Consider the following 19,331-nt stretch of genomic DNA (forward strand, 5'->3'; position numbering starts at 1 on the left):
ACCAGTCGACATTACGCTTCAGAAGTGGGCGGGGGAAATGAACTAGCGTAGAGACAAGTTGCGTTTAAACTGCGTTACGTGACGCGTCAAAACTTAGACATTTTTAAAATCGTAATTTTAGTCACAGAGTAAATTATTTGTGTTTTAATTTCTTCTCACGTGTTTGCTGCAAAGTAAGCGTGCTGCTGTGGTAAATTACGGCGCAAAAGCCTGTCGATAAACCTAACTAGCCGAGGCTCCACGTATTTTGGTTTTTTGGAAGTTATGAGGCGGGGTTCTTCCTATGACTGCAGTGACTGGAACCGTGGAAGAGACTGGTAATTTATCGTATTGGGATAAAATGTGTTAGTGAATCATTACGCCAATTGCATTGCTGGAACGTTCAACAAGAGGTCGCCTTTGCATCGTAGTTTCAGGTCTAGCTGCAAGGCAAGGCTGCCTTCGGTTTTGTTGTTTTATTTCAGTTGCGCCGTAGATCGTTTTAAGTAGAACCCAGTTGGAGGTCTGTCGATTTAAGAGATGTCTTTACTTGATTATTAATTTAGATTTAAGTTATCATATCTTAATGCAAAATCGTATTCAAGCACAAAAGGGTGGTTTGAAGGGCAAACAACGTGTACGATTTTGTCCACTTTTTTCAACCCCCCCCTAAAGGCTTTGGTAAAAGTGCCTGGCTTTGGTAAAAGTGCCTAGCTTTGGCACTTATCAGTTCATTTCACAAATATTTGTAGTCATTCTAGACTATTTACTACGTTCGTCTACTGTTGTGAGACGCAGCTACACTATTACATAAAAACACATTCCTCTAAACTTTCTTCGGAAGTAAGATAATGTAACTCCTATAATATTTTTTTCTTAGTGTGGCCCTAATACTAGAATCAAGCTTTGCAAATACAGTATACCTTTTAATACCTTATAATAAATATGCTAAAAAAACTAATGCAGGTTTCACCAACCTTTTTTATAAAATGAGAGCTGTTTCTTTGGTACAGAGCAATAGGAAAGGCTAATAGTTTGATACACACCTCTGGATTGATGAATCGGCTCGAAGTATCATAATTTTATTGGTAAATATTTATTAACGTTACATCCTTTTATGTGAAGACACAGATATTAATGATTTCTCACTATAAGGAAGAACTGTAAGATTTAAACCAATTGTAATATGCATGTCATTTTTTTTTTTTTTTTATAAAGTTTCTAGCGTCACAACGTTCTATCACTTGTAAGCTATTTGCAGAACAGGCCTGCCGACCAACTGGTGTTAGCGGGCACCGTGTTGGTGATTACTGAGGTGGTATTGTCGCCGCATACTGTATTTCTGATTCAGCAGTCCTACTTTTATGTGTAATCTCATAGGCCTCGTTCTGGGCCAATGGCTGGTCGCAATTATGGCCCTCCGTCCAGGAGGAGTGGGAATCTAGGCGACGGTCTCCGCAAGAAAAGGTGGAACCTGGATGAGCTGCCAAAATTTGAAAAGAACTTCTATACTGAGCATGAAGAAGTTAAACGTTTGAGTCCGGTACATACCTTTACATTTGAGTGAATTCAAAATGATCTTGTAGCCACCCTTTTTTTTTTTTTTACTTCATTAAAGGGACACATGTTTTATAGTAGGCAGTGGAAAATGAAGTCTTGTGTAAATCATATCTTGCTATTAAATCATCAGTATGAAGTTGAAGAGTTCCGTAAAAAGAAAGAGATCACCATCAATGTCTCTGACTGTCCAAAGCCTGTCATGAGTTTTCAACAGGCACAGTTTCCACGTGAGTAGACCAGCTGTCTACCGTGCATTACATCTTTAAAACGTGTGCGCTTTTTTTTGCTTGTAAACCAAAGGAATTGGTCCAGCAACTTGAATATCTTATTGTTTCCCTCCTTTAGAATATGTGATGGATGTGATCATGCAGCAGAACTTTCAGGAACCCACAGCGATTCAAGCTCAGGGCTTTCCGCTGGCTCTGAGTGGCAAGGACATGGTGGGGATAGCACAGACTGGCTCTGGAAAGACTCTAGCTGTAAGGATGGATACAACCATTGTTTTAGTTTACTACAAACTATTTCAAATGAAGTTGGAACTCTGTGTTAAACATACAATACAATACAGAATACTCTGATTTTGCAAATCGTGTTCAACTTGTATGTAATCAAATACACCACATAGACAAGATATTTCATATTCAAAGTGACATTGTTTTTAGCAAATTATCAGTGACTTAGAATTTTACGGCTGCTTTTTTTTGGAACATCAAAAAAGCTGAGACAGGTGGAAAAAAAGGACTGAGAAAGTTGAGGAATCCTCATTAAACACCTGCTACATCCCATAGGTAAACAGGCAAATTGGGAACAGGTACATGTCATGGTTGCATTTGCTTCCCTGCATCTTGAGGTTCACCTCCTTGTGAATAAATGGTGAGAAAATTGTGACAAAACAGTTTAAGGGTGTTCCTCAATCATCTATGGCACATAATATCAAATCACTAGAGAAGACAACTGTCGGTAAATACAGTTTGGCGCTACATCCATAAGTGCATTTTTAAACTTTCCTATGCACTCCTATCCAACTTAAAAGCTTCAAAAATTAGTATGATCAGTACCCAAACGTTTTTTCGAATGTTAAAGGGAAAGGTGATAAAACAGTGGTAAACATGACCCTATCAACTGTTTTTGAGCATCCTGTTGGTGTAGCGTATTCAATAGGTTGAACATGATTTGCAAATCATTGTATACTGTTTTTATTTATGTTTAGCACAACCTCCCAACTTCATTGGAATTGGGTTTGTACTGAAGAAATGATCAACAGTAATCATAAATGTGACCATATACAATAGTATTGCTGTCAACTTTATTGAACAATTTTTTATTCCTTTCTTGTTCCGTAGTTTTTGACACCGCACTCGCCTCTGTCTTTCTCTTGTCTATAGTATCTTCTTCCATCAATCGTGCACATTAATCATCAGCCCTATCTGGAGAGAGGAGATGGACCCATTGTAAGTCAATGTGCTCCACGTGCCACTCAAAGTAGTAGACGCTCACTGATCAAACAATATCCACGAGTCTGTTACTAAGTTTCTCTCCTCATAGTGTTTGGTCCTTGCCCCGACCCGAGAGCTGGCCCAGCAGGTTCAGCAGGTGGCTCTTGAATATGGCAAGTCTTCCAGAATCAAAAGCACCTGTGTCTATGGTGGAGCACCCAAAGGACCGCAGATTCGAGACCTTGAAAGGGGTGGGTAATACGTTGTTGTATGACGGTGGCTGCGTAACATGAGAAGTTTGGAATTCATCTTTTGGTCAGGTCATTCTCTGACGTCTATGGCCATCAGTTGTAGAGAATGAGTGAATGATGGCTTTAAAAAAAGCAATAAAGCTAAAGAGTCCATCTTGACTCATTTTTTTATATGATTTCATCCTCCTAATTCTTGAAGTGGGAACTTAATTCCGAGTGTTGCTTCTTCTAGGTGTTGAGATCTGCATTGCCACGCCCGGTCGCCTGATTGACTTCTTAGAGTCAGGGAAGACTAACCTGCGTCGCTGCACATACCTCGTGCTGGACGAAGCTGATCGCATGCTGGACATGGGATTCGAACCACAGATTCGCAAGATAGTTGAACAAATCAGGGTGGGTGAAAGACTTTGCTGTAGAGGCTTCATTTGATAAGATACATGTTTCACCCATCTTTTATAGTCCTCTATTCTTTACCCAAGCCTGACAGACAAACCCTTATGTGGAGCGCAACTTGGCCCAAAGATGTCCGTCAACTTGCTGAGGACTTTTTGAAGGACTACATCCAGATTAATGTCGGAGCTCTGGAGCTCTGTGCCAATCACAATATCCTCCAAATTGTTGATGTCTGCATGGACAGTGAGAAGGACCGCAAGTAAGAATGTGATGATCAATTCACCCTGCCGTTATTTTAAGTCCAAGTTTAAAGGTGTGCGCTGCTTACACTATAACCATTTAGACAGTTACACATTTAGCCAAAAAATTAAAACAAGTTTCACATTCTTTGATGTTAATTTGTTGTTTAAAATCTTGTAATGAAATGTATTGCGAACTGAGGAAAAAGACATTTTTCCCCCAAATAATCTTTTCCCATCTTTGTCATTTTTCATTTTTGGAAGTTGATGTAAATTATTGTAGGGCAAAGATGTTTCAGATCTTTTCTGAAGAAATTGAAGAAATCCCCAGATAAACAACAACAACAACAAAAACTTGCTCTTAGTAAAGTTGCAAAACATCTGATCAATCAAAGACAATGGGTGGACAGGCGGCTAATGTTGTTTCTTTCCTTCTGTCTGTGTAGACTTTTGCAGCTTATGGAAGAGATAATGGCGGAAAAGGAGAACAAAACCATCATCTTTGTGGAGACCAAGAAACGCTGTGATGAACTGACAAGAAGGATGCGAAGGGATGGGTAAAGATTTTGGCTGCAGTTTTGACAACCTAGCATGGCCATGTCAATCCTTTCCTGCTCGGTGACTGGAATGTTTTTCACGCTAGGTGGCCAGCCATGTGTATCCACGGAGACAAGAGCCAGCCAGAAAGAGACTGGGTGCTCACAGGTTGGAGACACACAACCATCCGCAGTCATTTTTAGAGCCTATCTGGCAATTGAGGGCAAGTAGTCTCACAAATTGGTCCTTGACTTCGACAGAATTCCGAAACGGGAAAGCTCCCATTCTGATCGCCACAGATGTTGCCTCTCGCGGTCTGGGTATGTGTTTTTAACACTTGCAAAATGATCTCTCCCTTTATTGTTGTCTTAGCATTGACCCGAATATGCACGCGCACAAGGTTGTCAAAAATTAATTATCTAACATACCTTCACCTCCCGGACTCCACTCCAGCCTTGTGATCACTTGGTAAATAAGCAGTGGAAGGGATTGGCTTCTCTAACAAGATACACAGTAGTGTATTGCTGTTGATCAGTAACGCAACTGTATTTCTCTCCTATTAAAAGTCTAGAGTTGTTTTCCTTTATGTCCTTTATTAAAAAAAAAAAAAAAAGAGTTCATATTAGAGTGTGTGAATTTGAGTGCTTGACAGGCATCATAAGGAGGTTCGCCAGGTGTTATAACCTGACAGCTATAAGGCGAAGATTCTGAAATGGAGGCTCCTGCCTTTCTGGTCCACTGGTCTGTTTCTTGTTGCAAAAAATACAATGCACCCTTTTAGCGGGGCTGTATGGCACGTTGCCTGAACAGAGTGAAGTTTCTGTATTGGGTCGATGCGCCAGAGCGATAACCATTACTCACTCATATAAATACTGTACCTAAGGTATATGTGTGGTTTCTAGGACATTTACTGCACAAATGTGAAATGACAAACAGGAAGGAAGTGATGTGGTGATTTTTGTTGACATGACAATACATATGAGAATGGGGGATGGTTGAAGGGTTTGGAGTTGTCAAAATCCCTATTATTATATTCTTCTTCCATGTTGTCCCCCTCTTCTCCTCTCAGGATTTGGCAGAATACTGCAGCTATTACTGTCTGTGCTGCTGCTGTCGCTGCACGCTCAGTCCCATTTAAAGGCGATTTTTGTCTCGTTAGGGGGGTTTAGAGCCCCTGTTCCTTCCATGGGTAACTTAGACCCCCTTTCCTAGCCCGATAATGTCAGTGTGTGAATCCAACGAGCCTGTCATTGGAGCTGCCGGAGGTGCCCGTTTGTCTGCTCTGCCCCCCGTCCAAATAAGGCAGACAGACAGTGAGCGCGCTAGATGGGCTCGTCTGGATCCAGTCCTGGCCGGGGCCCGAGGAGGGTCCTGCAATGTGACGAGAGAGCAACAGAACCCGTGTTAGTGTCGCTTGAGGTTTAGCGGTTCTGCTCCCGTCTGACCTTGCTGGTGTGTGCAGAAGGTGAGGGAAGAATCCGGTCTCCCTCACCCTCAGCCCCTCCCTCTGAACCAGGACTGAACAGCACACAAAGGGGGTAAGTACTGCACCGCCCATTTCGCTTCACCCCTCCGTGATAGTATTGGATACGTTTCGATATTGTTTGCTTGATAGAATAGCCTCGATCACACTGGAGTCAAGACTTCCTGATCGGACTCAGCATTGTGGTCAGAGCCCCATTTCTCCTTGAATGAGAAACAGACGATATGTGTTTACACAGATTGGCCGGTGAAGATCATTCTGCCGAAACATTGCTGGTGTCTTGTTGGTGAAAAGTAAACCAAAGCACCCAAAATTGAGCAGTGAATGCATTTAGTCGTAAAGGTTCAAAGCTTAGAAACTAAATGTACAGGTTGTGTTGTTAGTTGCGGGGGGTGACCTAACTAAAATTTAGTTTTTGAGGCAATCACTTTTTCACACACTTTTTACACCAGTTCTTACGTAGGTTTTGATTTTTTGTCTAACTTAATTTTAATAAGACTTATTTGTAAAATTGCATTTTGCGTTTAGTTCTGTTATTTTTGACAACATATTTAAGATGTTTGGAAAGGTGCAAACACTTTTTCACACCACTATACATGTTGCTTACTAACGCAAAGGTTACAGCATATGTTAGTTAGAATGTCTGGGAAAAAAAAGTTGCACAACAGTAACGTTTGTTCTAGCTGGTACATTAATCAGTGAGAGATATTCTCATTACAACTATGGATAATTTGACAATTCGGTTTGGTTAACAGATTTAAATTATTGTATTCCACTGGGGGTAGGTGCAACATCACAAACACTGCCTCTAATTCACAAGTAAAGGTGACGCTATTAATTTCAGTGGAAAAACAGAATAATAATGCATGTGCCACTGGATCTGGATTGGTGAGGAAGCAGAGGTTTTGTCTTACTGTTGCATATCTAGTTTGGGCCTTGTTTTTTGTTTTTTTTTGTGGTTTTAAATACTATTTTACTGAACACTAGTGTATATTCAGTCTGAAAAACATTTAGAAGATGGCCAGTGAGAAATAAAGTGGGTAGTGTGCTACATCCATGGGTGATTTCTAGATTTTAATAGTACACTGCCATTAACGGGACAGTTCAAGTTCAAGTAAGAGGTAAGTTTATCCGAAACGGTCATCTACATCTGATGCAAAATAGCTACTTACGTGCAGTAATCAGCATCTCAACGTAAGAATATTCTAATTGTGGTTCTCTTATGATAACCTTGATATCTGCCAATCACTAAAACTTTGTTTATTTTTTAAAGATGTTGAAGACATCAAGTTCGTCATCAACTTTGACTATCCCAATTCCTCGGAAGATTACGTCCACCGTATTGGACGTACAGCACGCAGTACCAACAAGGGAACTGCCTACACCTTCTTCACTCCTGCGAATGCACGACAGGCCCACGACCTGGTCCGTGTTTTGCAGGAGGCCAATCAGGCCGTCAACCCAAAACTGCTTCAGATGGTGGACATGAGCCACGGAAGAGGAAGTGGTAAATATCGACGGAAACTAGCACTGTGTTCCCAACTCTTGTTCAGCCAAGCAACACATTTGAAAAATCTGACAACACCCCATCAAACAAAAATATATAGGTTATATATAGATATACTGTATAGCTTAATTGAAATAGTTCTGCCTTTCATCATGTCGCTGCTACATTAAAAAAAAGATACAATAATTGAAGTCAAATAGTTATCACTTTGGCATATGCTTGAAATCTAAAAGTGCATTATAAATTGAATTTAGTAATATTTTTAGACCACAGGTGTCAAACTCAAGGCCCGGGGGCCAGATCCGGCCCGCCACATTTCAATCGGCCCGCGAAACGCCCATTCCAATTCAAGTTTCCGGTCAAAATATCACATTTGGAAGTCAATTTGAAATTGTTTGGGGGAAAAAGCAAGCGCTTTTTGGCCTCACCCTCTTTCTGATTTCAAAACTAGTTGGAAGTGTGACAAATACACCCAAACTGTATTTTATCACAGTCATCCCGGCCCTCTGACAGAAACTGTAACTGCAACGTGGCCCTCGATAAGAACGAGTTTGACACCCCTGTTTTAGACCAATTACGATCGAGCACCGTTGACACAAAAATACATCAATGGAAACGCCATCGAGGAATCCTTTTACATCAATTTGGCGTCCGAGCCCTATCTTTTTTTTCTTTTAATTGGAATGGGCAGAGAAAATGATAGGGTAAGATTAAAATAATGCTGGTTAAAATGTTTTTTTTTTTTTTAATGGCTGGCAAAAAAAGTTAAATGAAATAGGTCAATTTGTGTCACGCATACTAATTATGAGTCATGGTTTTACAGACGAGTGATGAGGGGGCAAAAGTTGCAAAGCAATGTTAGATGTTGGAATTAGGCTGATTGTGTTATTGGTATAAATTGGAATTCTGCGGTTGTTTTCAAATATGTTTTCACTGATGTCCGTGTATTATTATTCTCAGTATAACAGGCGTTTTCCAGGAATTTCAGTCAAAAGCCAACCCAAGGTTTAAACATGAGCAATTTAGAAACTGTGCCACTTGGTTTTTTTTTTGGTCACAGGTGGCAGAATGCGTTACCGCAGCAGCAACTCCAACAATCCCAACATGATGTACCAGGATGAGTGTCAACGGCGCATGCGTTCCAGGGATGGAAGCAGCAGCAGCAGAGACAGCCGCTCTACTTACAGCCGCTCTGACCAGAGCGATGACGCACTCTCATCCTCCCATGGCAACCGGAACAGGGATGGGAACAGGAACAGCAGTTTGGATCAGTATCAGGGCTACAGAAGCAGCCACAACTCCAAACCTAGTGGAGGCCCGTCTGGAGGGATGGATCACTCGAGTCATCTCCAGGGTCAGTTTGCCCAGCCTCCTCCTCCTCCTCCATCTGTGCTGCCAGTTGGGCCACAGTCTCTCATGCAGCTCGCGCCACCGCAGCCCCCCTCAGTGGGCTTCGCCAGGCAACCCCAATACCAGTTTAATCCTCCTCCTCTTCCTGACCCGTCTCCTCGCCAGTAGTCCTATCCATTCGTGCGTCCCATTTTCTCAACCACCACTCCTCATTTAGGGTTGCGGATGTGTTGACATTGAGCAAAAAGTGGAACGAAATGGTCGCGAGACAATCGCAGTCATAGCAAAAGAATTTGAACTATTTGTTCTAAGTTTGTATGGGGAAGTGTAAAATAAACAAGTTCGCCTTTCGATGCACTTTTCCAAAAAAACTAAGGACAATCATCTGCCTATTTGACTAGTTGTAGGAACTAGTGTCATCCCATGGACTTGCCTGGCCTGGTTACGCATTCCATGAACAGACCTACGCACTGGTTTGAAGGCCCGTGGCATAAGCAGATTCTAATGATCAGATTCTGTGGCGACTCAAAATCTGTCTCGTCTAAAACATCAAGTGCTGATGAGACTTCATTATGCATTAAGTTTGTCGATCCGGCGCCAAATAGAATTGGCTAATTTAAAACCACGTGGGATAGGGTGCTGTGGTGCTGAACATTGATGCAGAACGTGCAGGAACCGGGTATCAATTTATTATGTTTTAGCATTGGTGGTGGTTTACTCTCTGCCAAGTACAGTTGTAGTTCAAATAAATGTGGATCCGAGGACACATAAGTGAAAATTAAACCCTACGGGATGGTTTGGGCTATATTTCTGAGAAAGTTCTAGTCGTATCTCCAACCGACACCTCTCGTTTATTGGAGTTATTGATGTTCTGGTCAGGTAAAGACCCCTCTCCACCCAAAATGAGCCGGGATATATCGTTTGAACATTCCATTATTGTCATTTCTTAACGAATAAAGTGCACCGCTTTTTCACAGCCTTTTAAAAATATTGTACTCGTACGTATACATTATGGAGAGTCCAGTTTAGTGTTTGGCTGTGTTGTATCGTTAACATGAACCGACATTCAAACTAGTTATGCATATCCATATTTGATCTTTGATCAGTATATTCCACTTCTAATTTTTTTTTGTAGATTTCATCATTTGTAAATGATTGAAAACAAGCTTTGCACAACTTTGTTTTCATTTCACTCTTTAGGGATAACTGGAATTCTGCTTTTGTTGAGCCTCACATTAGTAGGACTGTTTGTGTTTGGGACAATGTCAAGGTGAGGTCAGTACATCTGCTTGTGAAATGTTTGGATGCCAAATATGGTGTTAAGAACCATGTACATATTTCTGTGCAATGTTTCAGTGATGATTCTTGTGTAAAATTGTTGAGAACCGTTACAGAAAATGCCTTTAACAGACCAAAGAATGCAATGAGTCACATTAGAGCTAAAAAAAAAAAAAAATTCTCACACCGTTAATGTGCCAATTTTAATTAATGTACTAGAACATTATAAAAAAAATCATAATATCACCAAGAAACCAGTCTGCCTTTGTCATACATAATTTAATAGCTGTAATTGTTCAAAGCCATAGGCCTAAGCTTCAAGTGTCTTTAATTCAGTAGTTTTAATGAGGCCATAAACATTACAATACATAAACGGATGCATAAAGCAAACAATGACTTGAATCTCGGGCACATGTTGTAGAAACTGAGCAGATGTCAGTGGTGTCATTTTAGGACTCGTGGCTTCCCTTTTCTGGCCAAGAAAGGCAGCAACTAAATGGGCTAGGGTGACTTCCTGTCAAAAGGCCATTTCATGTGCTAAGTTTGAAGTTGATGCAAAGTGATATTTAAAAAAATAAAATAAAATTGTTTGAAATCCAATATTGTGCCAAGTGTCAACGTGTCTAAGGAAATTACAAGGTCTTCAAGACAATAGTTATCTCTTGACTTAAATGTTAATGTTAAATGTTAAAATTGTTCATGATGACTTCAATGATAGCACAAAAATCAAACGATATACAGATGTGGTGACATGATTAGGCACACCTGCAAAATCCCAACATGACTCAAAAGAATAAACACTGCTTCAGAGCTGCACAGCATCATTAAGTATCTTCAGGTTTTACATCACTCAGCATGATGTGCAGTTGGATAGCCCTGCAACATAATGTACAACATAGTACTTATGATAGTGTCAACAAAACCTGAGCAGTGTCTTGGATTCAGCTCTAGTAATGATCAGCTCTCATGAAATTGTGCAGGTGACCATGACATGTCCTGTGTGTACGGTGGCTAGATCCTATTTAGTTGCTGTTGTGCATGTCGGCTCATGAGCGTATATATCAGGTTGGGCACGTGCACCTCAATTTAACACACATGCGTTTACATTTTATGTCTTAAACACAGAATAGGGTTAGGATTGTTTAGTTTCATTGAGGCTGCTTGGTAGGATGAAGAAAAAGTCACTCGAAAGCACGGGACCATAGATGAACCAATGAGGAAGGCGTCATTTGGAGAGGCACTTTTTAAGAGGCACTTTTGCCTCAGACAGTGATGGGGTACTTAACCAAAATTTAGAGGCAGCAGTAATCAGATGGCAGCAAGGTGGTCCTTCTCAAACAAGACTTCCCCAAGTGCTTGGAGGGGGAAACTTGTGCACATCACCCGATTCCTCGTAAAAGTTGTCTCCCAGATTGAAGCTTAATTTATACCGCAAATGCACCTGTTCCTGAAACACAGCAAACTAAGTCTGTAACTAGTACCCAGCTAAAACACCGAATAAATTTATTAGTGTGTGCGTGTGTGTGTTACACATTCTTTAAACTCAAGCGCAGTATTGATAGAAGATGACAGAAGCAAACCTTGTGAGGGTTAGCCAGTAGCAGAATCTGTGTGATGGCAGCCAGAGGTAGAACAGGATTGAATGCTGGCAGTTCAGTACTAGATGGTGGCTGCAGTTTCACTTTCATCACCTAGGCATGGACAAAGTAAATCCCAATTGCAGAAGGTGAAAATCAACGAGGGACTATGTACATTTTTTGCTCCTATTTTTTGTTTTAAATTTGCTGTCACCACAATGCCCGCTAATTCAAGCAAATCATGAGCATACCTTGGGTACAGCCACCTGAAACCGGATGTTTGTGACAGGTGTGGGCGCTGAGGACAACATGGAGATGATCACCACCAGCACGTCCGGCCGTAACGGCAGACAGTCACGGGCAAACGTGAACAAGACCCGCAGGCTGTGTTTGTCGTATACCGTTACTGGTAGCAAGCTGCCTACAGCAAATGCAAAAATGATATGCGGTAAATGTGACCAGCTCTGGCAAGAGTTCTCATGTGTCAAAAAATCCAAACTGAGTCATTAGTACACTGTATTCTAATTCTACACTTAATCCCTACTAAATTCTAAATAAAGGAGGTCGCTCAAAAATTGACGGATTTCAAGTTTTGGAACGTTTTTTTCAAAGTTCCAAAGTAATCATCACCTATCACCTTAGAAAAAATGTATTGAACTCAAAACTTTCAGCAAGTGTTGGAAAAGCACTGGGAAGTAAATCCCAACACAAGGGAAGAACATCATTGGCGATTTTAAGACTTTCTAAGCTGAGGAGGTTTGACCGCTCAAAAGATGAAATGGGGCAAAAATTGTGATTTTGCCAAAACCTCAAAAAACTTTGAAGATCCCATTAAGCTTACATTTCGCCTCCTGTTGTATCAGCTGCCAAAGTTTGTATATTTATTGCTACTTATATGGGTGCGGTTGATTTTTAATGTCATATTACCCAAGTGGGAAATTTGATTTAAGGATTTTGTGTCACAAATGTATTGTACTTTTTTGCTTTTCCATTCAACATAATACAAAATGAACACCTTTAGTTATGTGCTGTGTTCAATATGGAGCTGGCTAGGCCAATCGCTGTGATATTTTAGTCAAGGCATTTAAAATAAAATAAAAATCCACTAAATCGATGCAAAAATTTACTGTCAATCTCCTTCAATGGTGTGCTCACATGTAAACACAAGAGAGGAGCGTCACCCTTGTGTTTGCGACATAACTGACTTGAAATCCATTGAATTAAAAGTAGCAATAGACTCATCCCAGAACTGCCGATTAGGTTAATTTCGTGACCATAAGCGGTTCGGACGATGAATTACATTTGCCGGTGTCCAGATCAAATGACGTCGTTGTCGCCAACACGGGTGTACGCAAGTCATTCAGGGAGAGTAACATTAAGATGTCTTTTCAACTTCTCTTACTTGCTGAGTGCATTTATGAAAAGCTTTTGTGACATCATTTAAGGCGAGGGTCTCCCGCTTATTTGTTTACAGTTTTACTCTTCAGCTAGCTCGTGGAATAAAAACATGTTAGCAATGATGTGCATAGTCAACTAATTACTGTACTCAATTTATTGATTTCCACATTGTCATCCTTTCGACTGCGGGAAATAAAGACCTTACGGGGGGTAATTTTGGAGAAACCTCAAAAGTTCTCTGTGTTCACATCATCTATAAAAGTCATTTACACATAAACCTTTATCCGCCAACATGCGCATCCTTTTGCTAGAGCGGAGCCACACAAATGAAAACCTGTCCGAGGAGTAAGCAGCTTCAACTTACTTGGACGAATTACTTCCAGGGGCACTGTAACATCATCTAAGGACGCATCGCAGGAGCCAGTAGCTAGCAACAAACTTTTGTCTGCAGCTGGAGACATAGGATTGAAGAGGCCACTGTGGAATTGTTCATGGACTGACATGAATGCAGGTGTTGCACTTGATGATGTTGACGTTGGCGCATGTTCAGAGTTACAGTTGGCATTGGTCTGGAGCTCTCGTAAACTGACTTTGGATGGTTGTAGTTTATCCCTGCGTGTCATGATCAGCAAATAGGAGAAAGAAATAATGATGAAAGATTAACACCTGAACTTGACAGGCACGAGAAACAATTTACAGACTACAGTATTGGGACACCTGGACTTTATATTTACAAAATTCGCACATTCTCTAGTGATATCTGTACGTGCAATTCATTGTTAGACATCTTCCACCAGGAAAACCATCACCGAGGTAGACCACGGATCACACTAAATTGGTTCTTACCATTTGACCTGCTGGTTCTTTGGAGGAAGGGACTGCTCTAACAATGTCTTCCCCAGCAAGTTGAGCTCATCCATGCCTTTGGATGCCACTCGCGCCATCCTTGAAGCTGAGACTGCTGGAGCAGGGAATATTAGATTGGCAGAAGACTGGGAGAAAGAAAGCAAAATAAGGGTCAACTTAGTTTATATTACACATATAATTTTATACACGTATATATTATTACTGAGGTGAAATATTGATTAATAAGCATAAAAATTCCCCCCAAAAAAACAATTATCTGGAAAAAATGATTTTTGAGTTTGGAGCTTAACCAACACTGGAGCTATTGATTAATACCGGAGTTCATTATTGATTGATAAATATAAAAAATCCCCAATAATAAACCATGATTTATTTGAAAAAGAACAATTGTAGTATGATTGTGACTTGTGTGTGTAGTGATTTTGGTACAATAATAATCAGGTTATCCATGATTAATATGCATAAAAAATTATACATAATTATTTATTTCCAAGTTGTGGATTGATCACAAAGAGACTACTGCTATGTGTAGTTATTGTGGAGTTCCTATACTGTATAATAGTTGAGTATAGTACTGTGTATCTTTTTTTTCAGCAACTAGCTATTTTCATTCCTGTACATTCCCTCAGTTGCCAGCTGGCCAAGCAATCAACGTTATCCATTTCACTCAAAGACAACTTTTTTGAAAATTAGTTATTTAAAAAAAAAAAAAATTAAAAAAAAATATTATTATGATTGACGGACAGAGCCATCATTGTAAACCAGCTGACATATTGATTCCATACTGTATGTCCTTATCAGCTACTGTCTTTTCAGCTTAAATCTGAAACGGAAATATCATTAGCTGAAATATGACTGGCAAGCGACTGCTAAAAACCAATCACGGTTTACCTAATTTCTTTCTTTTATCATGTGAGATTCATTTCTGAAACAAGATTGGTTATTTAAAGAATTTCAGGAGGTTGCCTTTCCCTTTAATCGATGATTTCAACATATTTCCACGGCACAAAAAAGCCATATGGTGACGCTAAAGGAATACTTTTATGTTGATAGTGCGAGGGCCTGAGCACAAAAATGAATTGAATAGTTGAGTTTTAAGCGAATAAATGCGCAATAAGCAAATACACAGGAGACTATATTTGATCATGTACATCCATAAATAGATGGTTATGAGTTTGTCTCTACTGTTTAACATTGTGACATTATGAAGTAACTCCACATCTATAAATCCACACATAAAATGATTATAGTCAAGGACTTTCTTCAGGCCTCTGAAAATTAAACCTGGTACACATGACAGCTTGAAATTACAGTACATTTTCATGGTTCTGCCATGACAATGCCCCAGGCAACTTGAGAGATGTGTTGAAATAGAATTCCTTACAATATTGTCATTGTACAGCAAGTATTCAACAAAATCGGTCTTGTGTATATGTCCCACCTGCAAAGAGTTCCAAGGCTCGCGGGATTCTGTAACATTCAGCCCTAGAGATCAGAAACAGTGACAGTTAAGATCCAACAATTTAAGATTGCGCTCACCTTTCATTTGTTTATTTAATGATTGTTCAAAGGCATTCAGATAGAAACCAATGTGCAGTGACTCAACCGTGTGGGTTGCAGCCAGCTAGTTAACAGCAGCTCCCAGTCGATGGAAATAAGACTCAACTGCTGTGTAAAAAAAGCTGACTCAACCATTTTTGCGTGGTTAGGTCAGCATCTCAGTTTGTTTGCCTTTTTGTGCTTACCCAGCGACATGAGGTCATCAACCAGGAGACTGCTGCCGACGTTCTGATACAGGGTCTCTAGGTTGGAGGATTCTGGGTTAAATAGTAACATGTTGGCTGGCGCACTCAGTCTTGTCAGTTCCACTAGCGCGGGGCTATTGGTTTCTTCTTTGTATCAAAGACAATGTACAAATCAGTATTAACTCTTCGATCGTCTGGCATCAAACGGATGCAGTGACCAATGCACATGTATCGGACTCTACCTGGGCATGAAGGAGTGTCACCATCTGTCACCTCTTCATCCTTCATTTGCTGCTTATAAAGGTTAATCGCCTGTGTCAAGCTGTCGCTGGCCTCTAAGATATCCGCTGAAAGCACAAAGCCTGTTATTAACTCTGTGTTTCTGCAACATTTTCTGTAGGACCCGAATGATTATGTCAGACTTTAGGCTCTTTCAATATTTTAATAATAGGCAACATTTTGTCAAATTAGCACATCTATAATGCGAGTAGAATGTTATTCTGTGTTAAAGAAATTCTCCATCCACTCATATGCAATGTCTGTGTGCATGCTGGTAAGGTTTACATTTATATTAGTGAGCATTATTGTTAAAGCTTTATATACTTCCGGAGGGGTCGACCGCATGGACGTAAACGCGCAGTTTGTTCTTATGCTCCCACAGACCCCACGCGGGCTCTTCTGAAAATGAGTGTGTGTGTCTCTGAGGTGTACATTCCATGTGCTCTGATGCCAAGATGTCGCACGACACAATATAGTGGTCTCGTGATGCACTGCGGCTCTTGTCGCCTACGCATGCGTGGGAATACAAAGAATACAAAGAATCTCACATTTGCTCTTGTTTCAGTTGACATTTCTTTGTGTACTTTCATTCCAACTACGACTCTTGTCAAAGATGACATATTTTGACATGAAGCCATCTCTGGTTTGAATTTAAAAGTAAACAATGGCAACAAAAATATGGATTAGGGGGTAGGACTTTCAATTTGATTCATTTTGGCGTCTTTGGTTCGATTCAGAATCGATTTTTGATTAAAAACTATTTACCATTCAAATCTGGATTAAAAACGATTTTCCATTCAAAATTATTGAAAATTGTTTGACAAAAAGTTCTGCTTCTATCTATACCGATGATGTACAAAAAATTGTCATGATCTACTCCAGTCTGCTTTACGTGACAAATGGAGACATTTAAGTGTCATGAAAAACCGACATGAAAAGTAATTCGAGCATACGGCAATTGCTGTAATGTTGGACTGATGTTGTGATAAAGTAAACACAAAAATGTGACATTATCCCACTTGGTGATTCTTCATATCATTTCAAAAACGTACAGTAGTTGTGCAAGCCGTTCCAGTCATGGATATCAAAGCTGCACGCAACAGTGTGAATGAAACGCAGTCTAACCACCAAATCTGCTAGCCTCTTCCTTAATCAGTCACGTGATAAAGTGCTTCAGAAAGGTTTAAACGACATAGCTTACGTCACCAATCTACACTTTGCGTTGCAGGTGCACTGTTAAGGTCTCTGTTAATTTCACCTATAACTGATTTATGGCTTAAATCTAATTTGATCGCTTGATGCATTTTTGCAAGTTTCTGGCAGGCCCTACTGAAGTGTTCTAATAACAGCCCTTTCTGTTTCATTCCCTCAGCATTTTAATTCCCTTACCTAAGGCTTCATCATTGTCCTCTGTTTCACTGGCTAACCTGAATAGTGTGGGTCTCATTTTTTCACAGCGCTGGTAAAGATTCTGTTAAGACAGGACAGATGTTTAATTAAAACCAAAGGCTCACCTCTAACATCAGTGTGAATCTATAGCAGCGGCATGTGTTAATAATATGCACAGCCTTTGTAACCTTGATGACTTCCTGATTGCTTCGTGAGCTGCCCTCCTTGCCGCCCCCCTCCAACAGATAAGTCAGCAGGCTCACGCTCTCCTTTACCTCCTGAATGGCGTTTATCCGCTTTGAAATCTTCTCATTGCGCTTCTGGTCCTAGAACGAGGAGGAGCGTCTCTATGAGAGCTGTAAGACAACCCCCCTTCTAAAACTGAATTGGGACCAAATGACCTGCCAAAAATGTGTTTCAGTAAGTTGAAATATTTTTTAAAGTGTGTGAAAACCGGGAGTCTAAATATGGCATGGCCTCTATATATTGCAGATGTTCGCCCTAACGCACGGGTGAATCTAGAAACAATCTATTGCGATGAGCAGGTGTTCATTGTGTGTGGCCTCACGCTATACACAGCACGAGGTAACAAAGCAACAAATGACTCACCTCCTGGACCATTTCCTTAATGAGCTTGTTAGCAGCATTTAGATCTTCAGGGCGAGTGCTATTCAATAAGCGAGACAGCATCTGAAAAACAGAATAACCGGGGAGACAGTAGACAGTTTGGGAAAGCGTATTCCCAAAGAATAAGATAGTAGATAACTTTGAAGTAAAGTATTGCTGCATGGCTCTTCAGCAGATATGATATACAACATGCCAACCTTAGACTTCTCTTCATCCTCAAAGATGGTGCCTTTGGCTCTGAATTGATAGGTTGGGCAGGGCACATTATTGCTGGTATCCTCCTTGACAATGCCTGGAAGAGAACAGACAAATATCAACTATAAACTAAAATAAACATTTTGTGATCAGCGGGTATTCTGTTTAAATTCTCTACAAAGACATGGGTCGCCTCGCCTCTAAGCCGCCATAGTGGCCTATTTATTCGGTGGTAAAGGCAGTGTAAATCATTTAAATCACCACCCGTGCATGGAAATTCAAAATTATAGTTAAAAGACAGAGAGGTTTGCTTAAGATGGGATTCCAGTAGGGCTGTAAAGTAAGTTGTGACTTTATTTTAAATCTTTTGAGTGCCATCAATGCGAAATGACATAATCGGGAACCCCTGGGACGACAATACATCACTTAGTACAGCCAGCAGATGGCAGCTTTGTATCGCTTTTAGATGAACTTGCCGTGTGCCAAAATGATGCAAAATATTGACAACATGATGGATCTTAAAAAATACGATGTGTCATGTTTTGTTCGTGATTGATAAAAATATTTGTCACATCAACTAAAACAACCAACACAATCAACTAAACGAGTGTCAAAAAAGAGAGAAAAGATTAGATCATTTAAATGTTAAAACCGAGGCGATGAGTAGCTCATAAAACCTGTTGATATTGTACAAATCGTTGTCCTTGTTCAAAGGACTGGTGGCCTTATTCTGTATAGGAAGCAGATTCCTTTCAGACTTTATTCTTTGACAAACACAGCTTGTTTTTCAACTATGAACATATAGTGACGTATTTCAAAGGATCATATTAAACACCAACTTTGTAGGCATCTTTATTAAGATTTTATTTTAGATTTATTGTACAGAGAAACTAAAGTACGCACAATGTGTAATTTGGTTTAAGGTATATGGTAACGCTTTTTATTCAATTAGAATAAAGATTACTGAGTTTCATTTGTACACAATTTAAAGTAGAAATTCATTCACGTTCTTTGGTATCAGTGTCATAAGCGAACGCATACAAAAAATGTCACAAAATAAAGAAAATAATATACGAAAATGCACATTAATTAAATGTTAATTACCGTTACAGGGCAGGAGACTCTCCTCTTCCGGAGCTGCTGCTGCCATCTTCGGGAATTAATGTACAGTACTGTACTGTATTTGCAATTGTATAGATCTCGCGTGGTGTTATGATATCGCGCGACTAGTCGATGGGCGT

At 40.2% G+C, this 19,331-nt stretch overlaps 2 protein-coding genes across 8 annotated transcripts; one reads left to right on the top strand and one right to left on the bottom strand.

Annotated features, from left to right (window-relative positions):
* The first annotated feature begins 39 nt into the window (after nucleotides 1-39).
* Nucleotides 40-10,613, top strand: LOC148420971 (putative ATP-dependent RNA helicase DDX17). Of its 3 annotated transcripts, XM_088420061.1 has the most exons (14): nucleotides 40-317; nucleotides 1,360-1,522; nucleotides 1,598-1,766; nucleotides 1,885-2,018; nucleotides 2,925-2,990; nucleotides 3,085-3,226; nucleotides 3,459-3,619; nucleotides 3,706-3,878; nucleotides 4,305-4,415; nucleotides 4,502-4,563; nucleotides 4,656-4,715; nucleotides 7,152-7,385; nucleotides 8,446-8,739; nucleotides 9,936-10,613. In XM_088420061.1, exons 1-14 carry the CDS (start codon nucleotides 265-267, stop codon nucleotides 10,007-10,009), a joined length of 1,896 nt encoding a protein of 631 aa, XP_088276187.1. In that variant the 5' UTR covers nucleotides 40-264; the 3' UTR covers nucleotides 10,010-10,613. The 3 variants fall into 3 exon arrangements, with proteins under 3 accessions (XP_088276187.1, XP_088276185.1, XP_088276186.1); XM_088420059.1 differs by having other exon boundaries at nucleotides 8,446-10,613; XM_088420060.1 differs by having other exon boundaries at nucleotides 1,670-1,766; nucleotides 8,446-10,613.
* On the bottom strand, nucleotides 10,203-19,330 carry LOC148420972 (ADP-ribosylation factor-binding protein GGA1-like). 5 transcript variants are annotated; one of them, XM_088420067.1, is made up of 13 exons: nucleotides 19,195-19,330; nucleotides 18,093-18,187; nucleotides 17,878-17,958; nucleotides 17,457-17,594; nucleotides 17,269-17,350; nucleotides 15,843-15,947; nucleotides 15,601-15,747; nucleotides 15,297-15,340; nucleotides 13,835-13,980; nucleotides 13,353-13,600; nucleotides 11,842-12,011; nucleotides 11,594-11,704; nucleotides 10,203-10,889 (listed from the first exon to the last, which is right to left on the bottom strand). In XM_088420067.1, the coding sequence occupies exons 1-13, from the start codon at nucleotides 19,238-19,240 to the stop codon at nucleotides 10,860-10,862; spliced, it is 1,443 nt and encodes a 480-aa protein (XP_088276193.1). In that variant the 5' UTR covers nucleotides 19,241-19,330; the 3' UTR covers nucleotides 10,203-10,859. The 5 variants fall into 5 exon arrangements, with proteins under 5 accessions (XP_088276193.1, XP_088276194.1, XP_088276191.1 ...); XM_088420068.1 differs by having other exon boundaries at nucleotides 10,203-11,460; nucleotides 15,601-15,657; nucleotides 19,195-19,329; XM_088420065.1 differs by having other exon boundaries at nucleotides 10,203-11,460; nucleotides 15,601-15,672; nucleotides 19,195-19,329.
* Nucleotide 19,331: the final 1 nt, after the last annotated feature.

This window comes from Hippichthys cyanospilos, chromosome 7 (assembly GCF_059441005.1).
Source record: "Hippichthys cyanospilos isolate Australia breed blue-spotted pipefish chromosome 7, RoL_Hcya_1.0, whole genome shotgun sequence".
Taxonomy (NCBI): Eukaryota; Metazoa; Chordata; class Actinopteri; order Syngnathiformes; family Syngnathidae; genus Hippichthys; species Hippichthys cyanospilos.